We start from the raw sequence: 20,844 nt of genomic DNA, 5'->3' as shown, positions 1-20,844 counted from the left end.
GGATTGAATAACCTTCCTTATTACTGGCTGCTGCTACGGGAGTCGTACTGCATCGCCATCTTGAGCTTGTTGCTGTTTTCTGGAGTCTTGGTTATTTGTTATAGCCTGTAGGCCTTAAGGTGGCATTTTAGTGAGCAATTCTAAACCCCTCTTCCTTTCTCAGTGCTGGAGCACTGCTATGAAACCTTTGATGAGGCGGGTGTAGGAAAGGTATCCAGTGAAGTACACTGGAATCGGCATGAAAATGTGTTTGGAAATTCCTGGTGTTTTTTTCCTTTGCTATAGTCAGAGGCATGTTTACGGGTAAGAACATAACAAAACTGTGATCTAAGTATATGTGGATGAATGTATGTTTGAAGAGAAAATTCTTTGAAAAATGTTGTTGATCTGCTTCCTGTGAGATTGCTAAAATATTAATAATTTTAATGTAAAACTTGTTTTTTCCCAGAATTGCTTGAGCAAAATAATTATGATATAGAAAGAGGGGGGGAAACCCCACAGTTTAACTCTTTCATGGAAAAACTAAAACTTTCTCTAATATTAAGTATGGGAATGCCTGTTTACTAACTATAGCTGTGTTGCTGCATCTATTGCACATTAAAATGGTTTAATGATTTCATATTCCAGTCTCTTGTAAAACGAGAGGCTTTTTTTTTTTTTTCTCTTCTAAAAATCCTAATGAACTGTGAGGAATAGTCATTCTAAATTAAATTGTCATTTTAAAATTATTAATAATTTTCGGAGTTCTGAAAAGAAGAGGAAAGAATAGACTTTTATAACAAATGTACATAATATTTATAGGACAAAATTTGAATCAACTAAGTGACCAAGAATGCTGTGAAAATATTAGTGAATCTCTATTATCCTATTTTAGCCTCCATTTTAAAAAGGAGCAGTTGAGCTGTTTGTTTTATGCCTAACTAATTTCCAGAGAAGAATATTTTAATTTTAAATTTGTTTATAGCACTTACATCCTTGCTTGTTTTACTTCCCCATTTAAGCCTAATTTAAAATTTTCAGATGTTTATGTCAATTGTTCTAGATGTACATTGGTATATTCTATAAAAAATGTTTTGGTTTCTCTAGCCTCCATCTTCCAAGAAGAGTGATGGTTCTGGGACATATACTAAGTTGCAGAATACCCAGGTGAGGGTCATGTCTGAGAAGAAGCAAAGAAAAAAGATGGAATCAGAAAGCAAGCAAGAAAAGGCTAATCGTATAATATCAGAGGCCATAGCAAAAGCAAAGGAGCGTGGGGAGCGCAATATTCCACGAGTAATGAGCCCTGAAAACTTTCCTAGTGCTTCAGTTGAAGGAAAAGAGGAAAAAAAAGGCAGAAGGATGAAATCCAAGCCCAAGGACAAAGAGAGCAAAAAAACAAAAACTTGTTCCAGATTAAAAGAGAAAACAAAAATTGGGTAAGTCTGTTAAAAATCAAATTCCTTTTATTTTTTTTTTGTTAAAGCGCAAACTGCCTAACCTACTTTTGATTTGTTCCCACCTTGGGTTTTTAAATTGCTAGGTATCGTATGTACCATATTTCCTTTTTGAATGAGTCGGGTAATATTCCAAACTATCTTAAGTTGTACTGTTCTGTGAACGTAGATTTTTACACATTAATATCAGTAAAACTTAAAATAGGAAAATGTTTTAGTATATGAAACAGAAAAAGGAAAAAAGCAAGTAAAATTACACCCATATTGCAGTGCCAGTGCGAAATTCACTTTCTTTACCGAATGTCATTGAATTTCTTTGAGATTTCCTTACCTCTTAGTCATAATGGTACCTCAGTCGGCACCTTACAATTAGGAAACAAGAAATACTATTTTCTTAAAAACCACAACTTTGGACTATATGAGACTGCAAGAAAACCAAGACCATTTAAGTCAATAGTGAGCAGCAGGCTCTTACTGATTTTCTCCCATACAGCCCTTGTGATTTACCTTACGTATGAAAGAGGTCAGGTGAGGATTAATGCTCCAAGAGAACTATAAGGACAAAGAATTGCTCTAGGATAATGCATTAATCCTGGGTATTTTCGTTTGCTCTCTAATGCATTTTTTAAAAATACAATATAGTGAGAGTTATTATTGGGCTTTATATGTATGTTTAGTTTGCATGCAAGAGTAAAAATAACCCAAGGCAGATACAGTGTAGAATTTTTTTTTTGCAGGACTATTTGGTCATTTTTGGAGGTTTTTTAATGGAATTTTAGATGCCGTTTCATCTAAGTTTTCTCCTTTTCACAAAAAATACACAATAAAAAAATAGTTCCATGCTATGAAAATCTTCATTTGCCTAGAAAATTATTAATACATTATGTGGATATTTAGAACCAGCACATTTTTATAAATTATGTTACAACAAGCAAACTGAATTATTTGTTTGCTGATGATGCTGTTCATTCAAACCATTAAATAACCTGTATTCTCTTACTGTAATAGATCAATAAATGGTATTAATTTTTGCATTTTATTTGCAGATAGCTAATGACATTTTAAAATTAAATTTCTACTCCCTTTATTTTCTAAAGGTTTTCGGTGTGAAAATATCTTAAACTTTGCGGAAAGTTTGCCCAGTTTTAGTTTAGGAAACCCCACATTTAATCCTTTACCATGTTAAAAGTTAACGGAACTAAAGTTTCTCGATTTTAACTTGTTTAGAGATACAGGCAAAACTAGCGTACTCTTTGGAAAAGTAACATTTTGAGAAATAATGTATAAAACAGGAGAAAATCATCATAAAAGCTTTAAAAGTTAAAGTAACTCTTATTTGCTTTAAACTGTGGGTAGACCGGCTAGAGGCAAAAGATACCAGAAGTGAATCTGGTTCAAGATAAAACAGTGTACGTAAGGGAAAACTAGGAATAATTTATATTTTAGACATAGGTAGATTATTTACAAACTATTTTAATATTGCATGGTATTCATTGATTTAGTATCTTTTTTTTTTTTTTTTTTTAAGAGGTAGCCTTTTCTAAAAATCAGAAAATAGGTGAAAGTTCTTGAAATTATATTTTTTCTATTTTGGCTAAATATATGGTGACATAAGGATATAAGAAAATTTCTTGGGACTACAAGCCTTTTTGATAGAGAAGTTTATAAGTCGTAGTAGGTAGGCAAGTAAAATTGAAGCTTACTATTTGTTAATAAGCTTTTGGAGTAAGGCAGTAATTTCTTGAGCATCTTTATGAATCAAAAGCAAAGATTATCATTCATGTTGGAGGAAGAGCCATAGTTGGAATAAATGAAGTTCATAAATAATCAATCCAGAGCTCCAATATTAGCCAACTTAAATATCTTATTCCCTGCCTACCAGCAAGTCACATAAAAGTTATCGATTAAATAGTTAGTTCAGTTTCATCATTTTAACTACCAGCATTTTATGATGTAGTATACATTTTCTTAACAAATTTATTTTCTGTCAATTTCAGAAGAATTGAGGTTTCGCTAATATCAAATTACTGATATCAGATAATTTTGAAAGGAATGTACATTGGAACTTAATCACCAGCAGTGTGAAATAAAAATTTAAGAAGTAATTTAATTTGTAAGCAGTAATTTATGATTATTTATACTCAGGGTGGGTATCTGTTTTACCCATAGATTTAACACAAACTAGGAAGAATATAATCTGAAGAAAAATAATATTGTCTCTGCTTGCTGGTGTGCTGGGAACTTTTTCATTATTTATGTCACTTTTAGATTGATTTTTTTTAAAAATGAAATTTATTGTGTTTTTGGTGAAAGTTTACGTATAGATTGATGTTGTAAAAAATACAAGGAATACAGTGTCCTTTTCAGAGCTGCTTCATATATAATCTCAATTGCTGTGAGTTAGACTGGGCATGCAATATGATAATGTGGTTAAAGTTCTTTGGCCCTGGAGCCAGTCACATTTGTTCAAGGCCCAGTTTTATCACTTACAAGCAGTGTGATCTTGAGAAAATACTTAACCTCTCTAAGATTGAGTTTCTTCATCTGTAAAATTGGGATACCAGTAGTATTTGCCATGTAGTGTTGTTTTGAGGATGAAATGAGCTAATAATACTTAAAACACATAGTACCTGGAAACCACATAAAGTGCCTGAAATATTTAATGCTCAGTAAATGTTAGCCATTACTGTTTTCTAAAACAACATAAAAGATTACAGCATGTGGCTATTTAAGGAAAAACAACAAGGCCAGGAACCAGGCCTCTTCCTGTAAGCCTCAGTTTTCTTTCAGCTGCCTAAGTTCTTTTTCCATGAAGACATTACTCCTAAATAGGACAGGTTAAACAAGCAAACCCCCCCCCCCCAAAAAAAATAGTTGATACTTGTTAAAGGGTAATAAAAAAAAAAAACCAAATCCATTGCGTTGAGTCGATTTCAACTCATAGCAACCCTATATAGGACAGAGTAGAACTGCCTCATAGAGTTTCCAGGGAGTACCTGGTGGATTCAAATGCGGACCTTTTTTTGGTTAGCTCTTAACCACTACACCACCAGGGTTTCCTAAAGGGATTTAGGTTAACTTATTAATTGCTGTTTTCACATGGGTATGCTTCTGCTTATCAGATTAGCTAGAGCAACATTAAGGACAGGTAAATTTTGTTAAAAATATGCTTGGAGTTTGATGGGGCTTTCCATGGTTATAGAGAAGGGAGTAAGTTCAAGTGGAAATGGCAGGTGCAAAATAAAGGGTGAACTAGGACCGGAAGGCAAACCTTTTTCTACTTTGACATTTTTCATAGTCTTAGCAATCAGGTTCTGAAACACTGCCTTTAAAGTAGAATACAGATATCTCTTCAATAATACTATGTATTAGATGCACCGTGAATATTTTATGGAATGAATGAATGAAAAGATTAAATATTAAATGACACCAAATGGTTTAATTTGATTTGTTAAATAGATAACAGAAATGGTAAGGTAATCCTTTGTAAAACCACAGGGACATAAACTAATGTTTTAGTAATATTAGGTAGTTAGATTCTAAAATAAACTAGTAAAATTCATCCTAGAACCTCCAGTAGAATTTTCTTATGGCTCTATTAGATTTTAGAATATGTAATAAGATTTCACATGAATTGACTGAAGTGTTTACAAAATTTTTTTTTAATTCACTTCTTTATGTTATAGAGTATCTATGACTGACATACCAAGAATGGTTTTGATATTTGAAAATATTCTTTTGGCAGAAAAAATTTAGTCAGTAATAGCACTTAATTATTAAACATAAACTCTTTTCATTGTGTATTATGTATTCATTATTCTATTTGTTACAAGAATACTAGTTATCTTGTGCTAGAAGTAGCTTTTCTCTTCAGTCAAAGCACACATCATCTAAATTATGAGACATCTGTCAAACTCGAGTAGAAATTAAGTATAACTCATGTTATAAACAAAACATTAAATTAGATCTAGAAATTGTATTTTGCCTTTTGTTTGCTCTTGTCTTTTTGAACCCCCAGAAAGAAAAAGTAAAGTAACTAGTATTTATCACCTTGAAAACCCTGGTGGCATAGTGGTTAAGCGCTATGGCTGCTAACCAAAAGGTCGGCAGTTCGAATCCACCAGGCCCTCCTTGGAAACCCTAGGTAGGAGGCAGTTCTTCTCTGTCCTACAGGGTCGCTACGAGTCAAAATCAACTCGAAGGCAATGGGTTTGGTTTTTGGTTTTGGATGCATGTGTACATATATATGAATTTTTAAAAACAAAACTATGATAAATGTGTCCTTACATCTATTTTTTTTTTTTTTTTTACATACGTCTCTATTTAATATAATCTAAAGCAAAAAATAAGATGCATGAACAAAATCTGTGGGGAAAATGAACTGAATGGTCAGAAAATAGGAATTATCACTTCATAGTTCATAACAGTAAAAAGACAAGTGAGCCCTAACGCGGGTTTTCCAAATAATAGAAATTCAGTATCTGCTTGAATAAAATATAAAAGTATTTATTGATTATTTCTTTAATAATAAAAATACATAAATTTATACCAGGCGATTTTACAGTTGCATTTTTTGTTTATCATATCTGTGTAAGTTCTATAGTTTTTTTTTAAGGTAAGTAGATGAAAAGTGTTACTGATTTCACTGCTTATGGCTAAATTATAAAACCCAGTGGAAATCTGAAATATTACCATCTGTAGAAAAAGTCAATAAATACATTATTTAATATTATTAATTTCAACTAAAATTTACAGTTTCATTTTACTCGTAGGTTTAATTATTAGCAAAAAGATGTGCTGTTATTTCATTGATTCTAAGATGTCATTATTATAGGATGTACCATTATTTTATGTGCCTCTAAGGAAAAAAAATAACTTTGCAAATTAAAACTGTTGCTCTGATTGTTAGAAGAATCTAGATTTCAGAAATAATATGTGAAGAAAACATACACCTTAAAAAACCAAAAACCAAACTCAATGCCGTTGAGCCGGTTCCGACTCCTAGCGACCCTATAGGACAAAGTAGGACTGCCTCATAGAGTTTACAAGGAGTGCCTGGTGGATTTGAACTGCCGACCTTTTGGTGAGCAGCTGTAGCTCTTAACCACTACACCACTAGGGTTTCCATATACCTTAGAATCACTAAAGGAAAATATCTGGATTTAATATTTGTATTTCATTGATATTTTTAAGCATAAACACCATTTTCTTCTATTTAAAAGGAGAAATACTAAGTTTTTAAGAATTAAAAGAAAACTATGCTGATAAATACAGTGACTCTGATTAATATTTAGCTAATATTTGCATCATTAGTAATTATATGAAACAACTCGGTTAATTTAACTTTTTGGGGGGAAAAAAATGATACCAAACCTTAATCGGGAAGTAATGGTCACCAAAAGCTTACAATACGATGTTACTTTCACATATTTAAAGATTACAGTTTTAACTAAAATAAAGAACCCCTTTGAAACTTGCTTGTTTTTCCCAGATGAATTTAAGCCAGGTTCTTAAGTTGAACTTTAAACTGGAGTCATTTCATGGAGTTAAATGCGTTTTTGTGAAAAAGAAAAATTTATATCCAGTGACTTTAAAATAGCCCTAGTGCCTTTCCCTTGGCTTGCAAAGAAAAAATTATAATATGAAATAGTATTTTGCCTGTATTTCCTTCACTTATGATGAATTGGCTATATTAATTATAACAAATGGGCTAATTGAGTAAGGTCCATTGTTAGTCCAATGATTGCAATGAAAGAATCAACAGGGGGCAATTACAGATTGACACAGTGCAGAATGCATCTTGTTGCACAGCATCTTCTAATAACGTGTGGGCAGGATTTAGAGTGGATAAATTACACCTGAGAATCAATTATACACATGTCAAGTGTAAACACTGCAGTTTTCTAGTACCTAGACTTAGCAAATGAATTAACGTTTCACATTCAAACCTTACTTTAAAATTGCCCTTTGCTGCCTGAAACAACCCATGTTTTGATTTTAGTTGCTTAAATATCTGGTGCTGCAATTTGCTAATGTTGATAACAGATCCCTGTAATGCTTTAAAAAAAACCAAACTTGCAGGAAACCTTTATTATTAATCTGTTTTGTATTACTTAGCTGCTTCTCTCTGGTGATATTTCTCTTTAGGTTAACAATCAATTTATTTCAAGAATGTCTTTATAATGAGATTTTAATTTCCTTTATAATGAGATTTTATTTTAGAATCAATATGATAACTGTAATCCATGATGGAAGAAAGGAATGCTTTGTGATAACTGGATATTTTGTTTAATTGATTAAAATTTTTTTTTTTTAGATTTTAGGATTATCTGATTTCCTTCAGATAACATTTAAGGCTATCAGTTGTCATTGTATAGGCTGTAAAGATTCCTGGTTGTTTGAAAGTCAGATAAACTATAGCCTTGATAATTTACTAAAGATAATAATTTCATTGTTGTTAGGTACCATTGAGTCAGTTCTGACTCATAGTGAGCCTGTGTACAACGAAACAAAACACTGCCTGGTCCTGTACCATCTTCACCCTCACTGCTGTGTTTGAGCGCATTCTTGGATCCACTGTGTCAGTCCATCTCATTGAGGGTCTTCCTCTTTTTTGCTGACCCTCTACTTTACCAGGCGTGATGTCCTTCTGTAGGGACTGGTCCCTCTTGATAACATGTCCAAAGTACGTGAGACAAAGTCTCACCATCCTTGCTTCTAAGGAGCATTCTATCTATACTTCCAAGACAGATTTGTTAGTTCTTCTGGCAGTCCATGGTATACATATTCAGTATTCTTTGTCAGCATTCTAATTCAAATGCACAGTTCTTTGATCTTCTTTAATCAATGTCCACCTTTCACGTGCATATGAGGTGTTTGAAAATACCATCCTTGGGGCGGGCACACCTTAGTCCTCAAAGTGACAGCTTTGCTTTTTAACACTTTAAAGCGGTCTTTTGCAGCAGATTTACCCAATGTAATATGTCATTTGATTTCTTGACCCCTGTGCTTCTGTGGGAAACCATGATAGCCTAGTGGTTAAGTGATACAGCTGGTAACCAAAAGGTCGGCAGTTGAAATCCACCAGGTGCTCCTTGGAAACCCTATGGGGCAGTTCTGCTTTGTCCTGTAGGGTTGCTATGAATCGGAATCAACTCAACAGCAACCAGTTTTGGTTTGGTTTGGTATGCTTCTGTGGGCGTTGATTGTGGATCCAAGTAGAATGAAATCCTTGAAAGCTTTTCCCCGTTTATCATGATACCTGCTTACTGCTCCAGTTGTGAGGATTTTTGTTTTCTTTATGTTGAGGTGTAACGTATACTGAAGGTTATAGTCTTTGATCTTAATCAGTAAATGCTTCAAGTCCTCTTTGCTTTCAGCAGGCAGGTTTGTGTCATCTGCATATCATAGGTTGCTCACGAGTCTCCCTATTCGCTAAGCCTTGTTTATTGACGTTAAATATCTGTTGACTGGTTGAAAAACATGTACTTGTCGTTTTATTTTAAAATCAGTACGATACATTAGAAAGAGTAGACTGGGAATAAAGAGAACTTTATTGTATTTACCAGACTCCTGTCTTTGGCAGTTTGTTTCATCTTTGGAGCTGAGGTTTCCCTATCTGTAGTGGGATTAGTATTCACCTTGCATATCACAGAGTTGTTCTCGGGATTAACTGAGATGTTGTAGGCAAAGACACTTTGAAATTGTAAGTTTTCTGTAAATACAAGATAGTTTTATTATCTGGAATATTCTTAGAGTTTTCTACGCTAGTTACCATACTTTAAGCCAGTGGTTTCCAAGCCTGGTAGAGAATCAGAATCTCTAAAGGGACTTTTAAAAAGTCAAATTGGAGTTCTGTTACCCCAGCATCATAATCCTGGGCTTGAAACCTACAAATCTGTCTTCTTTTTACTTTTTATTTTGAAATTATTTCAGACTTAACAAAAAAGTTGGAAAAAGAGTTCAGCTATTTTTTACCCAGTTTTCTCAAATGTTAACATCTTACATAACCACAATGCAGTTATGAAAACCTGGAAATTAATGCTGATACAATCCTATGAAGTGATCTACAGACCTCATGCGGATTGTGCCAGTTGTTCTACGGTTTTGGCCCAGATCCAGTTCAGGGTCCCACACTTCATTTTGTTGTCACATCTCCTTAGTCTCCATCAATTTATGATCATTCCTCAGTCTGTCTTTTATGACCTTTTTACTTTTGAAAAATGTTCTTATTGTCATTTTGTAGACTGTATCTCAATTTGGGTCTGTCGGAAGTTTTCCTCATGAAGAATCTCTATTTGTAACAGACAGCCTTCTAATAAAGCTTGGACACATTTAGGAAGGACTGATCTAATACTAACTTAATTGTTCTCCTTTGTAATATCATCTAGATACCATTTTAATGATTATGGTAAACTGATATGACTTCTTGGTTTCCAAGAATCAGAGTTCCATTTAAGTAACTCTAGTTTTTCAGTCTTAGAAACAAAACACTACTTAGGATTATGTCAGTCAAGAATGCCTTCAAATTTTTGGCTCGGTTTTTCCTGTCATGGAAATATGCCCTTTTGAGCAGAAAGGGCATATGTAGATATTTTGGACTTAAAAAGGTTTAGTAGGAAACAACTGTATCTGAAATATCCCTATATTATAGAGTTAGAATTTGAAAAGGATTTTGCGCGGATTGTTGTTAGTGGTTGATGAGTTTATGAAGTAAGATGTTCTTCTAGGCCTATAGAAACGATATTGGGAGAAAAATACCAAATTTATAGAAAATAGAATAAAAGGTCTGTTTTTATTTTTAAGTAAAATCATATGATGAAGGCTTATCTACAGTGTTATTGGAAACATTTTTACCTAACCTGCCCCCAGCCCCAAAAGGAGTAGATGTTTAAAGATTGATTTGGTAGCACTTATTAGTATTTATTTTTTCGAAAAACAGGCAATATTTACCTCTAAAATTATGTTTAAGCAGCTTAGTCATTTGTGCTTAAAGATGTCCATTTAATTATCTTACGCTTCTAAATGTTGTTGTTGGGTGCCATCGAGTCAGTTCCAACTCATAGCGACCCTATATACAACAGAACGAAACGCTGCCCACTCCTGTGCCATCCTCACAGTTGTTATGCTTGAGCCCATTGTTGCAGCCACGGAGTCAGTTAATCTCTCTGAGTGTCCGCCTCTTTTTCGCTGACCTTCTACTTTGCCAAGTATGGTGTGCTTCTCCAGGGATTGATCCCTCTTGATAACATGTCCAAAGTATATGAAATGTAATCTCACCATCCTTGCTTCTAAGGAGCGTTCTGGTTGTATTTATATTCACTTATAACTATATATCTTTGATTTCTCATTTCATTGGACTTTTTATTCAGTGGAATTTTAGTCTTTATGCAACTGTTTAAATAGCACATCAGATGTTTATTTCACATAATATAGCTTACCAAACACAGAAAATGCCTTTTTAAACAATAGGAAGGATCTTAGCAAGCCTCCTTTTGCATTTCGTAAGAAACTTATTTATGTAACTAAACTTCCTTTCACTAGTATTGTTTTCTTCTACAAACTAGTCTAAAATAAGCATTTAACTTGAAGCTATATCAAATAGTCACGGCCAGGGTAATAGTTATCCTTAGGAGGAGCTAGTTACTGGAAGAGCAACCATGAGAGGGGTTTCTGGGAAACTATTAGTGTTTTGTTTTTTGATTTAGAAGCTGGTTACACAAGTGTGTTTAGTTTAAGAAAATTCATCAAGCTGTACTCATAAGAGTTGTGTTTTTTGTTTGTTTTTAAATTTACATTGTATGTCAATGCTAGTAGGCTGTTACCCTATTGGGCTTAGGGAAAATGAGGCATTGTTTCTGCAAGTTGTTTTTTTTTTTTTTTTTTTGGCTTTAACAAAGAGAAATTTATTCTCTCACAGTCTAGTAGGTTACAAGTCCAAATTCAGGGTGTCAACTCCAGGGGACAGCTTTTTCTGTCTGTCTGCTCTAGAGGAAGATTCCTTGTCATTGATCTTCCCCTGGCGGAGCAGCTTCTGAAGCACAGGCACCTCAGGTCCAAAGGATGCGCTCTGCTCCTGATGCTGCTTTCTTGATGGTATGAGGTCCCCAACTTTCTGCTTGTTTCCCTTTCCTTATTATTTCTTGAGAGAGAGAAGGTGGTGCAGGCTCCACCCCAGGGAAACTCCCTTAACTTTGGATCAGGAATGTGACCTGAGTAAGGGTGTTACAATCCCACCCTAATTGGAGGTATTTTGAGATGGAAATACCTATGGGACATCTATATAGATAAGCTTAATAAGCAGTTGGTTGTATGAGCCTAAATCTTGGGAAAAGATCTAAGCTAGAGATTGAGATTTGAGAATCTTCACCTTTTTAAGTGGTAGATGAGAATAGATCAAGTCTCCTAGGGACGGTATATATAGAGAGGCTGAAGACAGAACTTTGAGAAACATCAGTGTTAAAGAGACTAGCAGAAAAGAGTTGTCAAAGACTGAATCCTCTTGAATATCAGCATTCGAGGAATGGATGTAGGAAGAATAGCCAAAGAGGTTTAATGAGAACCAGGAGACAATTGTGTTATGGAGCCAAGTGTACAAAAAAGAAAAAGTGATCAGTTATGTGTTGGAGTGGTGCAAACAGTTAATATGCTCAGTTGCTAACTAAAAGGTTGGCAGTTTGAGTTCACCCAGAGGCACCTTGGAAGAAAGGCCTGGTGATCTACTTCCCAGAAACCAACCATTGAAAATCCTATGGCACACAGTTCTACTCTCACACACATGGGGTCACCATGAGTTGAAATCAATTTGGTTAACATCTTTCTGTAATTGGCCAAGAGCCATCTGACATCAGTACTGATACCCTTCATTCTACTTACACTTCTGAATCAGTCTTGAATTTCTGGCAGTTCCCTGTCAGTGTATGGCTATAGTCATTTTTTAATTACCTTCAGCAAAATTTTGCTAGTATGCAGGGTTAATGATATTTGATAATTTCCCCATTCAGTTTGATCACCATTCTTTGGAATGAGCACAGATGTGGATCTCTTCCATCTGGTTGTTAGGTAGCTGTCTTCCAGATTTCTTGGCACAGATGAGTGAGCACTTCCAATGTTGCAGCTGTTTGTTGAAACATCTCAATTAGAAAAAGCTGAAGTTGTCCAGGATTTTGTTCTTTTTGGATCGGCAATCAGTGCCCGTGGAAGCAGCAGCCAAGAAATCAAACGACAAATTGTGTAGGGGAAATCTGCTGCAAAAGACCTCTTTGGAGTTTTTAAAAAGCAAAGATACAACTTTGATGAGTAGGGTGCACCAAGTCATATTGATTCCGCTTCCAAGATAAGAAAATTGCATCTTTCTTCACCTCTTAATCCAACCCAAGCCATGATCTTTCCAATTGCCTCATATACATGCAAAAGTGGGCAATGAATAAAGAAGACAAAAGAATTGATACACTGGGATTGTGGTGTTGGTGAAGAATATTGAATATACCGTGGACTTCCAGAAGAACAAAAAATCAGTTTTAGAAGGAATAAAACCAAATGCTTCTTACATCTTGCTTATTTTGGACATGTCATCAGGAAAGACCAATGGCTAGGAAAGGACATCATGTTTGGTAAAGTACAGGGGTCAGTGAAAACAAGGAAAACCTTCAGTGAGATGGATTGACACAATAGCCTCAACAATGGGCTCAAACATAAAAAAGGTCATGGAGGTAATGTAGGACAGGGGAACACTGCATTCTGTTACAGTCACCGTGAGTCACAGCTGACTCGCTGACAACTAACAACAACATGAATATGAAAAGTAGTTTCAAGTGTTTTTATTATAACCAACTACTTATTAGACATTGTCTTTGTTATCTAGTGCTGCCATAACAGAAATACCACAAGTGGATGGCTTTAACCAATAGAAATTTATTTTCTCACAGCCTAGTAGGTTAAAAGTCCAAATTCAAGTCCTTAGCTCCAGGGGAAGGTTTTCTGTCTCTGTCACCTCTGGAGGGAGGTCCTCGTCCTCAATCATCCCATGGTCGAGGAGCTTCTCAGGCACAGGGACCCCAGGTCCAAATGACGTGCTCTGCTTCTGGTGCTGGTTTTTTGGTGGTATAAGGTCCCCAACTCTCCACTTGCTTCCCTTTCCTTTTATCTCTTGAGAGATAAAAGGTGGTACAGGCCACACCCCAGGGAAACTCCCTTTACCTTGGATCAGGCAGGTGACCTGAGCAAGGGTGGTGTTACAATCCCACCCTAATCCTCTCAACATAAAATTACAATCACAAAATGGAGGGCAGCCACACAATACTGGGAATCATGGTCTAACCAAGTGGATACACACATTTTGGGGGGGACATAATTCAATCCATGACAGACATATGAAAATAAATGTTCCATTTAGGTATCTCAGTCTCAGAATACCCCCAGGTCCAATCCCTCCTTTTCCCTAAGCCTTATAGTATAATAGTCTACTAATATTTTTATATAATGTAAATTCAGAAAAGTACGTATGTCTTTTCAGTTGAGGAGTGAAAATGAAACAGTATAGACAACTTTTTATTTTTTTGGAGAACTGCGATGAGAAGGATTGAAAAAAAAGATCATGTGGTATCTAACAGTAGATTTGACCTCAAGGGAGATTTTTGTTTTAGGATGGGAGACCAGAAGAAAAGGGAAATGACCAGTGAAAGTGGTGAGAGAGAATAGGGTGTAACTTTGGTTGTTTCCTTAATGTTGTTTCAGAATATCTTTTGGTATTTCCTGATTCCCTGCTTTTAACGTAAGTTATCTTTTTACTTTGTTTACATACTCAGAACTTGACAAGCAAGGAAGATAGCAAGTAAAAATTATCATTATCCTTTTGAACATGGTAATCATACCAAGACAAAAATATTCTAGAAATAAATCATTCTAGAATTATTTTATCCCATCTCATATCCAGTCATCTAGCCAGTAATCAAGTCCTATTGGCCCTGCTTCCAACATAAGAAAATTGTGCCTTTTTTCACCTCTTCATGTGTTATTGCCGTGGCCCTAAATTACACTCTGTCTCTCACCTGAGTGGGTGGTGGTTTTATAACTGGCTTCCCTGCCTTGCGTTTTACTTCGTCCGGTCATATTTTTCCCTTGTTCAAAATTTTTGTCTTCCCGTTGCCTTCTTTTTTCCATACTTTCAAGAGTATCTCAGTGCCCATTCATTAAACATTTGTGGCCAGTAATGACACATTTTAAATTCCTTCCCTGTATAGCTTAAAAGCTGGCCTTAAAATAAAATGTTAACTGTTTAGTATGTCAGACGCTGCTTTCGGTGACGTTGACCCTACCTACCATCCAGCTCTTGGTTTTCTCCTCCTGCAGTCCTCTGTGTGTTCCTGCCATGCTGTTGTCACTCCATATTCTCCTCACTTTTCTGTGGTACATCCTACCTGAATGTAGCCCTTCCCTCTTTGACTAGCTGTTAACATGCTCATCGTTCAAGTCCTATCTCAAATTTTACCTTTTCTGTAAAGCCTTTTACTCAGCTCAGTAGACTTCAGCACTTCTTCCTTTATGTCCACATTATAGCCTGTCCTACCATCCACTTTAGCATTTTGGCTGTAATAACATTACAACAGTAATAACTGCAATGCTTTCAGGTTAGGAACTGTGTTACTTTTTTCAAATCCCAGATCCTATGAAAGTGCCTTATATATAATAATTAGAAATAGTTACCACTAGTTGAAGAGGGCACTGGTGGTTCAGTGGTAGAATTCTCACCTTCCATGCCAGAGATTCCCAGCCATTGCATCTCATATGCAGCTACCACCTGTCTGTCAGCAGGGGCTTGCGTTCTGCGGTGATACCGAACAGGTTTCAGCAGAGCTTCCAGGCTAAGACAGATTAGGACAAAAGGCCTGGCTATCTCTTTCCAAAAATCAGCCAGTGAAAGAAAACCCTATGAATTTGGTGCTTTGTACATGGGGTCCCCACGAGTCGGGGTATGACTTGACTGCAGCTAACAACAACAACCATTAATAAGAAATTACTCCCGCTCAGGCCTGCACTAAAAGCTAACATATACTATCTCACTTAATTTTAATTGTCAAAAACAATGGAGATAGCTATTAAAATATCATCTTCAAGACAAGGAAACTAAGGCTAAAAGATGAGGTCAAGTAATTTGCCCAGTGTCACAGATAGGTAAATGGTAGAGCCAGGATTTAAATCGTTGACCCAGCGATTTCAGAGTGCATGCTACTAACCTCCAGGTTCTCCCTCATAGTTAATAGTTGAAAGAATGAATGAATACCTGACACAGAAAATATTTGGGGAGTTTTCTATTTTTGGAATGTAGATATCTAAAATAGAATTTTGCTGATTAGTAATTACCATGGTTTGTGATTAGTATGGTGCTTAAAAATCATTTGCCACATCTGTCATAGCTGATAAAGAAATGTGTGAGCTCTGTACTTGTACCTCTGATGAGGAAGAAAAACAAAAACATTTTCATTTTGGATATTTGTATTTGATGTATATTGATATATATGTATATGTATACAAATATAAATATATACTGACATATCTACATACTGTGGGAAATATAAACATATAATTCTTATGCTTCAGAAATATATAGATTAGGTAAGTCTTAACTAAAATAATTAAAGAGCAATTAATTGCTAGATTGTTTTAAGTAAGGGAGAAATTGCTGTAGGGTAGACAGAAGTAGAAGCCTTCAGGGAATAGGAGTGATTCAAGAACAATAAGAGAAATTTGGATTTAATAAGAAGTAGAAGGAAGAAAGATCCCTTATTCCAAATCTATAAGATAATAAAATTAATGAACTATTTTTATGATTAAATATAGTTCTATCACCTGGCATTTTCCTCACAAAAAGTAATCTTTTTTTAAGGGTAAGGTTTTTGTTATTTTATTATGCTTTAGGTGAAAGTTTATAGTACAAATTAGTTTCTCATTCAAAAATTTGTACAGATTTTTTTATGACATTGATTGCAATACTCACAATCTGTCAGCCCTCTTCCCCTTTCCTTTTCTACCCTGGGTTCTCTCTGTCCATTTGTCCAGTTTTCCTAACCCTTCTTGCCTTCTCATCTTTGCTTTCGAGCAAGTGTTGCCCATTTAGTCTTGTATACTTGACTGAACTAAGAGGCATGTTGCTCACATGTGTTATTGTTTGTTTTATAGGCTTATCTAAACTCTGGCTAAAAGGTGGACTTCTGGAGTGGCTTCAGTTCCGAGTTAGCAAGGTGTCTAAGGGCTATACCCTCAGCAGTTCTTCCAGTCTTTGTTGGACTAGAAAGTCTGGTCTTTTTGTGTGTGTGTGTGTGTGTGCGTTTGAATTTGAATTATGTTCTACATTTTTCTCCCTCTCTGTCTAGGATCCTCTATTGTGATCCCTGTCAGAGCAATCAGTAGTGGTAGCCAGTCACCATCTGGTTCTTTTGGGTGCTGTCTGGTGGAGGCTCCAGTTAATGTGGTCCATTAGTCCTTTGGACTATTTTCCTTTTGTCTTTGGTTTTCTTCATTCTCCTCTGCTCCAGACAGGATGGGACAAATAGATATGTCTTAGGTGGCAACTCACAAGCTTTTAAGACCCCAGACACTACTCAGCAAAGTAAGATGTAAAACATTTTCTTTATGAACTATGTGATGCCGCTTGACCTAGATGTCTTCTGAAGGCAAAAAGTAATCTTGATCGTAAGTAACAAGTGGCATGACTTGACTGTCTTTCTGTTCTTAGAAATACATTAACTGCAGTATTAGTTTATGTTCATTCCATTAGAGTAGAGTTTGTGTTTTAAAAATATTATGAATTATCATCTTTGGTTGAACATTCAAGTAATATAAAGTGGAAGAAAGTTTATCATGGCCGTTTTAGTTTGACCAAAAAATGGAAAATTGCAAAGAGTTCTTACTGTTTACTCTTTCCCTCTTGAAACAGGAAACTCATTATTACATTGGGTAAGAAACAAAAAAGAAAGAATGAGTCTTCAGATGAAACGTCTGATACAGAGCAGATGACACAGCATGCATTGAAAGATGAGGACTCTCAAGTGAGTATTAAGTTTTTGTAGAAATGAAGCACTGTTAGAATTATTTAGGTAGGATAATATTGCCTTATGAATACTTACTTATACTCCAGTTTAGTATTAAAAAGGCATTTTGTAGTAAAACTTATATGACAGCATTATTACAATATACTCTTAGTATTACCATGGAATGTTAGACCTAAGAGGAAACTTAACTATCTTCTCCAGTTCCCTCATTTTTCAGATAATGAAGCTGAAACCCAGAGAGTTTAAGTAACAGTCCAGAGTCCCTCATGGCTTTTAGCATGGCCAAGTATCTGCTGATATTATCCTGCACTTGCAGTGTGCTTTCGATTGAACTTAATGATGGAGATACTAATTTTCTAAATCACATATAAATGATAAAGCAAATGGATTGAATCGTTCCTAGAAATAATTACTTTGATCTGCTTGTGTTGAATAAAAGACAACCAGTTATACTCAAAATTCCCTAAGCTAGACATAAATTCTATGCATTTTGCTTTTTTTTTTTTTTTGAATAGGTGGATTTTCAAAATAACCCTGTGAAGTTAGAAAAAACTATATAGTGAAGGTCATAATAAATCAGGCCACCCTCTGCTCTCTAATAATTAAATTACTACTGTAGGCCGTAGGGGTGGTGGCAGTTGTTGGATTATGGGGCCAGAAAGCCCCTGAATGGCCTTTCTTCTTCCTTATGCAGCTTCTTGTCCAATGGGAGAGTAGTGGCTCAAGGCTCCTGGGCTGCTGCAAGAGTTGAGGTAAGGGCAGTGACCAAAGCTCCTAATATTATATGGCCTGGCTTTTTCTTCATATGTTATCCTTAACTTAGGCAAACTTATATTTAACTTATTCAACATGACAAAATTTAGTTTAATTTTTACTAGAATACTGCTGGCCATTTTTCCATTATGTAATTTCCAAACAATGAAATGGTAGAATAGGTTAACATGCACATTTTTTCCATGCTTTTTCAGTATAGTATTAGGTTGCTGTGACCTGTGTGTTGCTTTAACACACAAAAAATTAAATTGTGAAGGAACAAAATATTTTCTAGTAATCAGTTATAAAACCATATTATTGATATATTTAAATGCATTGTTATTATAAATGGTAGAGAGGGCCATGTAGCTTTCAACAGCAACAGTGGCTTCTCAAGATTTGAAGGCTTGAAAACAAATCAAGTTTTAAGGTTTGGAATCAGATAGAAATGTAGAAATGTGAATATGGTATTTAATATTGTTACTTTAACCTTAATAGAGAATTTTTTAGCAGTCTGTTTTGAGAGATATAAATTTAATGAAAATGCCCCTGCAGCAGATTATATTAGGATCATTATAAGAAACAAGTGATATGCTATCATAACGAAGTCTTAGTCATCTAAAAGCATAATGCTTCTAACCTCTTAGGTAAAGTCCTGTGGTCTGATCTTATAAAGCCTGTAAGGCAGAAAAAGGAAAAAACTAGCCGTAAGAAATTAGAAGGGAGAATTTGTCACTATCTTAAATTGTGCTTTCAACAACATTATAAAGAAAATGAGCTAGAAAAAAAGTGCATTGGCCAAAATTATGGGCATCAAATTACTTTTTATATTTTAAACCGGTAGAGATGCTACATGACAGAAAAGGATAATTGTTCAAAGTGACACTGTTTGTGGCCTTACCCAATGTGTGACTATATACTCTAGCGGAATATAGGTTATGGTGAAATCAGCTATAGCTTCATGATTCACAAAGCCAAAAAACCAAACCTGTTGCCGTCAAGTAGAACTGCCCAGTAGGGCTTCCAAAGAGCGGCTGGTGGATTCAAACTGCTTACCTTTTGGTTGGCAGCCAAGCTCGAAACCACTGCTCCACCATGACTCATAGAGTTTAATTAATCAATTAGACTGATAAAGTCTTCATAGAATGAGGGAGTTTACAATATGTGACCCTTATTCTAAGTTGTGAAGAATTATCTGAGTGTGTGCTTTTATGAGTTCAAAGAAGTCTTCTAGACTCATTTACTACCTATTAAAGTGTAAGTTAGGCATTTCAGAGTACTCATAGATGCCTAAGTAACCTTAATCTATAATGCTGAAAACATCTAACAATATCTTCTAAAAATATACTGGATTATTCCTAAACAACCGTGGTTGCACAGTGGTTAAGAGCTCAGCCCCTAACCAAAAGTCAGCAGTTTGACTCCATCAGCCACTCCTTGGAAACCCTTCAGAGTAGTTCTACTGTGTCCTGTAGGGTCACTATGAATGGGAATCGACTCAATGGCAATGGATTTGGGCTTTTTGTTTTGTTTTTATCATTTAGAAGGATTACGACTAGTGAGACATTATATTGAGAATCTGTGTTATTGGTAGAATAATAAACTGGTTGTTAATTTAAACTATTCCTGAACATTAGATCTATATGATACTCATGACAAAATTCTAAATATTCTTTTAGCCTAGTGTTAATTTAGAGATTCATAAGATCCCCCCCACCGGAACAATGAATATTTCATATCTGTTCTCAAAATGGAAACCCTGGTTGCATAGTGGTTAAGTGCTGTGGCTGTTAACCAAAAGGTCGGCAGTTCCAATCATTTAGGCCCTCCTTGGAAACTCTGTGGGGCAGTTCTACTCTGTCCTATAGGGTCACTATGAGTCGAAATTGACCCAATAGCAATGGGTTTGGTTTGGTTGGTTTATTCTCAAAATCGGATGTGGTAAAATTGGATTAATAAGAGTCCTTTTCTTATAATTTTTATACTGTTACCTTCCTGTCTCCCATATTAACAAAAGTTTTACCAAGAGTTTTGAAAATATAGATGTTATCACAGCCAAGAGATGGTGAACCTGTGAATGGGCATCCTAAGTGAGGCATGGAGTCATCTAGTGCATTTGGCTGAACCATATTAGTGCCTTTCCTTCTCCCAGTATCCCACTTGTAAGAGAAAGGAGCAGAAGCAGGATGTTAAAGGCCACAGCAACCTGATTGGTTGCAAATAACAGCTTGTCCCCACACTGCTGTGATCACTCAGCCTCTTTTGTCATGGCTATGGAAGTAAACAACAGACCGCCTGTATAGGAATCATTGGCAGAAACCAAAAGGAGAGCAGTAGGGTTATTTCCTCCATTCCATTTTTGGGGGTGATGGGGAGAGTACTGAACACACAGAAGACAGGGGGGAAAAAAAGGAAGAAAGAATAGATTTACCGAATATTGAAAATAGTTACAAATACTGAGAATAGTTGGCTATGATGCCTCAACCCAAGAGATTTGAGAGAGGGGAAAAAAAGTAAATCTGAGCCCTTTGGGACTTTAAAGCCAACCTGAGATTTTGGGGGTTTTGGTGGGAACATCAAAAGATAACTACTTTTTTTTTTAATTC

General features: G+C 35.5%; 1 protein-coding gene across 13 annotated transcripts in view; it reads left to right on the top strand.

Annotated features, from left to right (window-relative positions):
* CHD9 (chromodomain helicase DNA binding protein 9) overlaps positions 1–20,844 on the top strand; it is a 230,035-nt gene that overhangs the window by 114,901 nt on the left and 94,290 nt on the right. For 11 of the 13 annotated variants that reach the window (XM_064274038.1, XM_064274037.1, XM_064274035.1 and 8 more), the window contains 2 exons: positions 1,087–1,418; positions 17,371–17,482. In XM_064274038.1, the coding sequence (XP_064130108.1) occupies positions 1,087–1,418; positions 17,371–17,482 (444 nt within the window). Of the gene's footprint in view, positions 1–15; positions 304–1,086; positions 1,419–17,370; positions 17,483–18,179; positions 18,238–20,844 lie in introns of those variants that run through there. The other 2 variants (XM_064274039.1, XM_064274040.1) reach the window with 2 other exon arrangements.

The sequence above is a fragment of the Loxodonta africana genome, chromosome 21, assembly GCF_030014295.1.
Source record: "Loxodonta africana isolate mLoxAfr1 chromosome 21, mLoxAfr1.hap2, whole genome shotgun sequence".
In the NCBI taxonomy this organism is placed as follows: domain Eukaryota; kingdom Metazoa; phylum Chordata; class Mammalia; order Proboscidea; family Elephantidae; genus Loxodonta; species Loxodonta africana.
The sequence above is the reverse complement of the archived record's forward strand: the minus strand, read 5'-3'. Positions and strand labels throughout refer to the sequence as shown.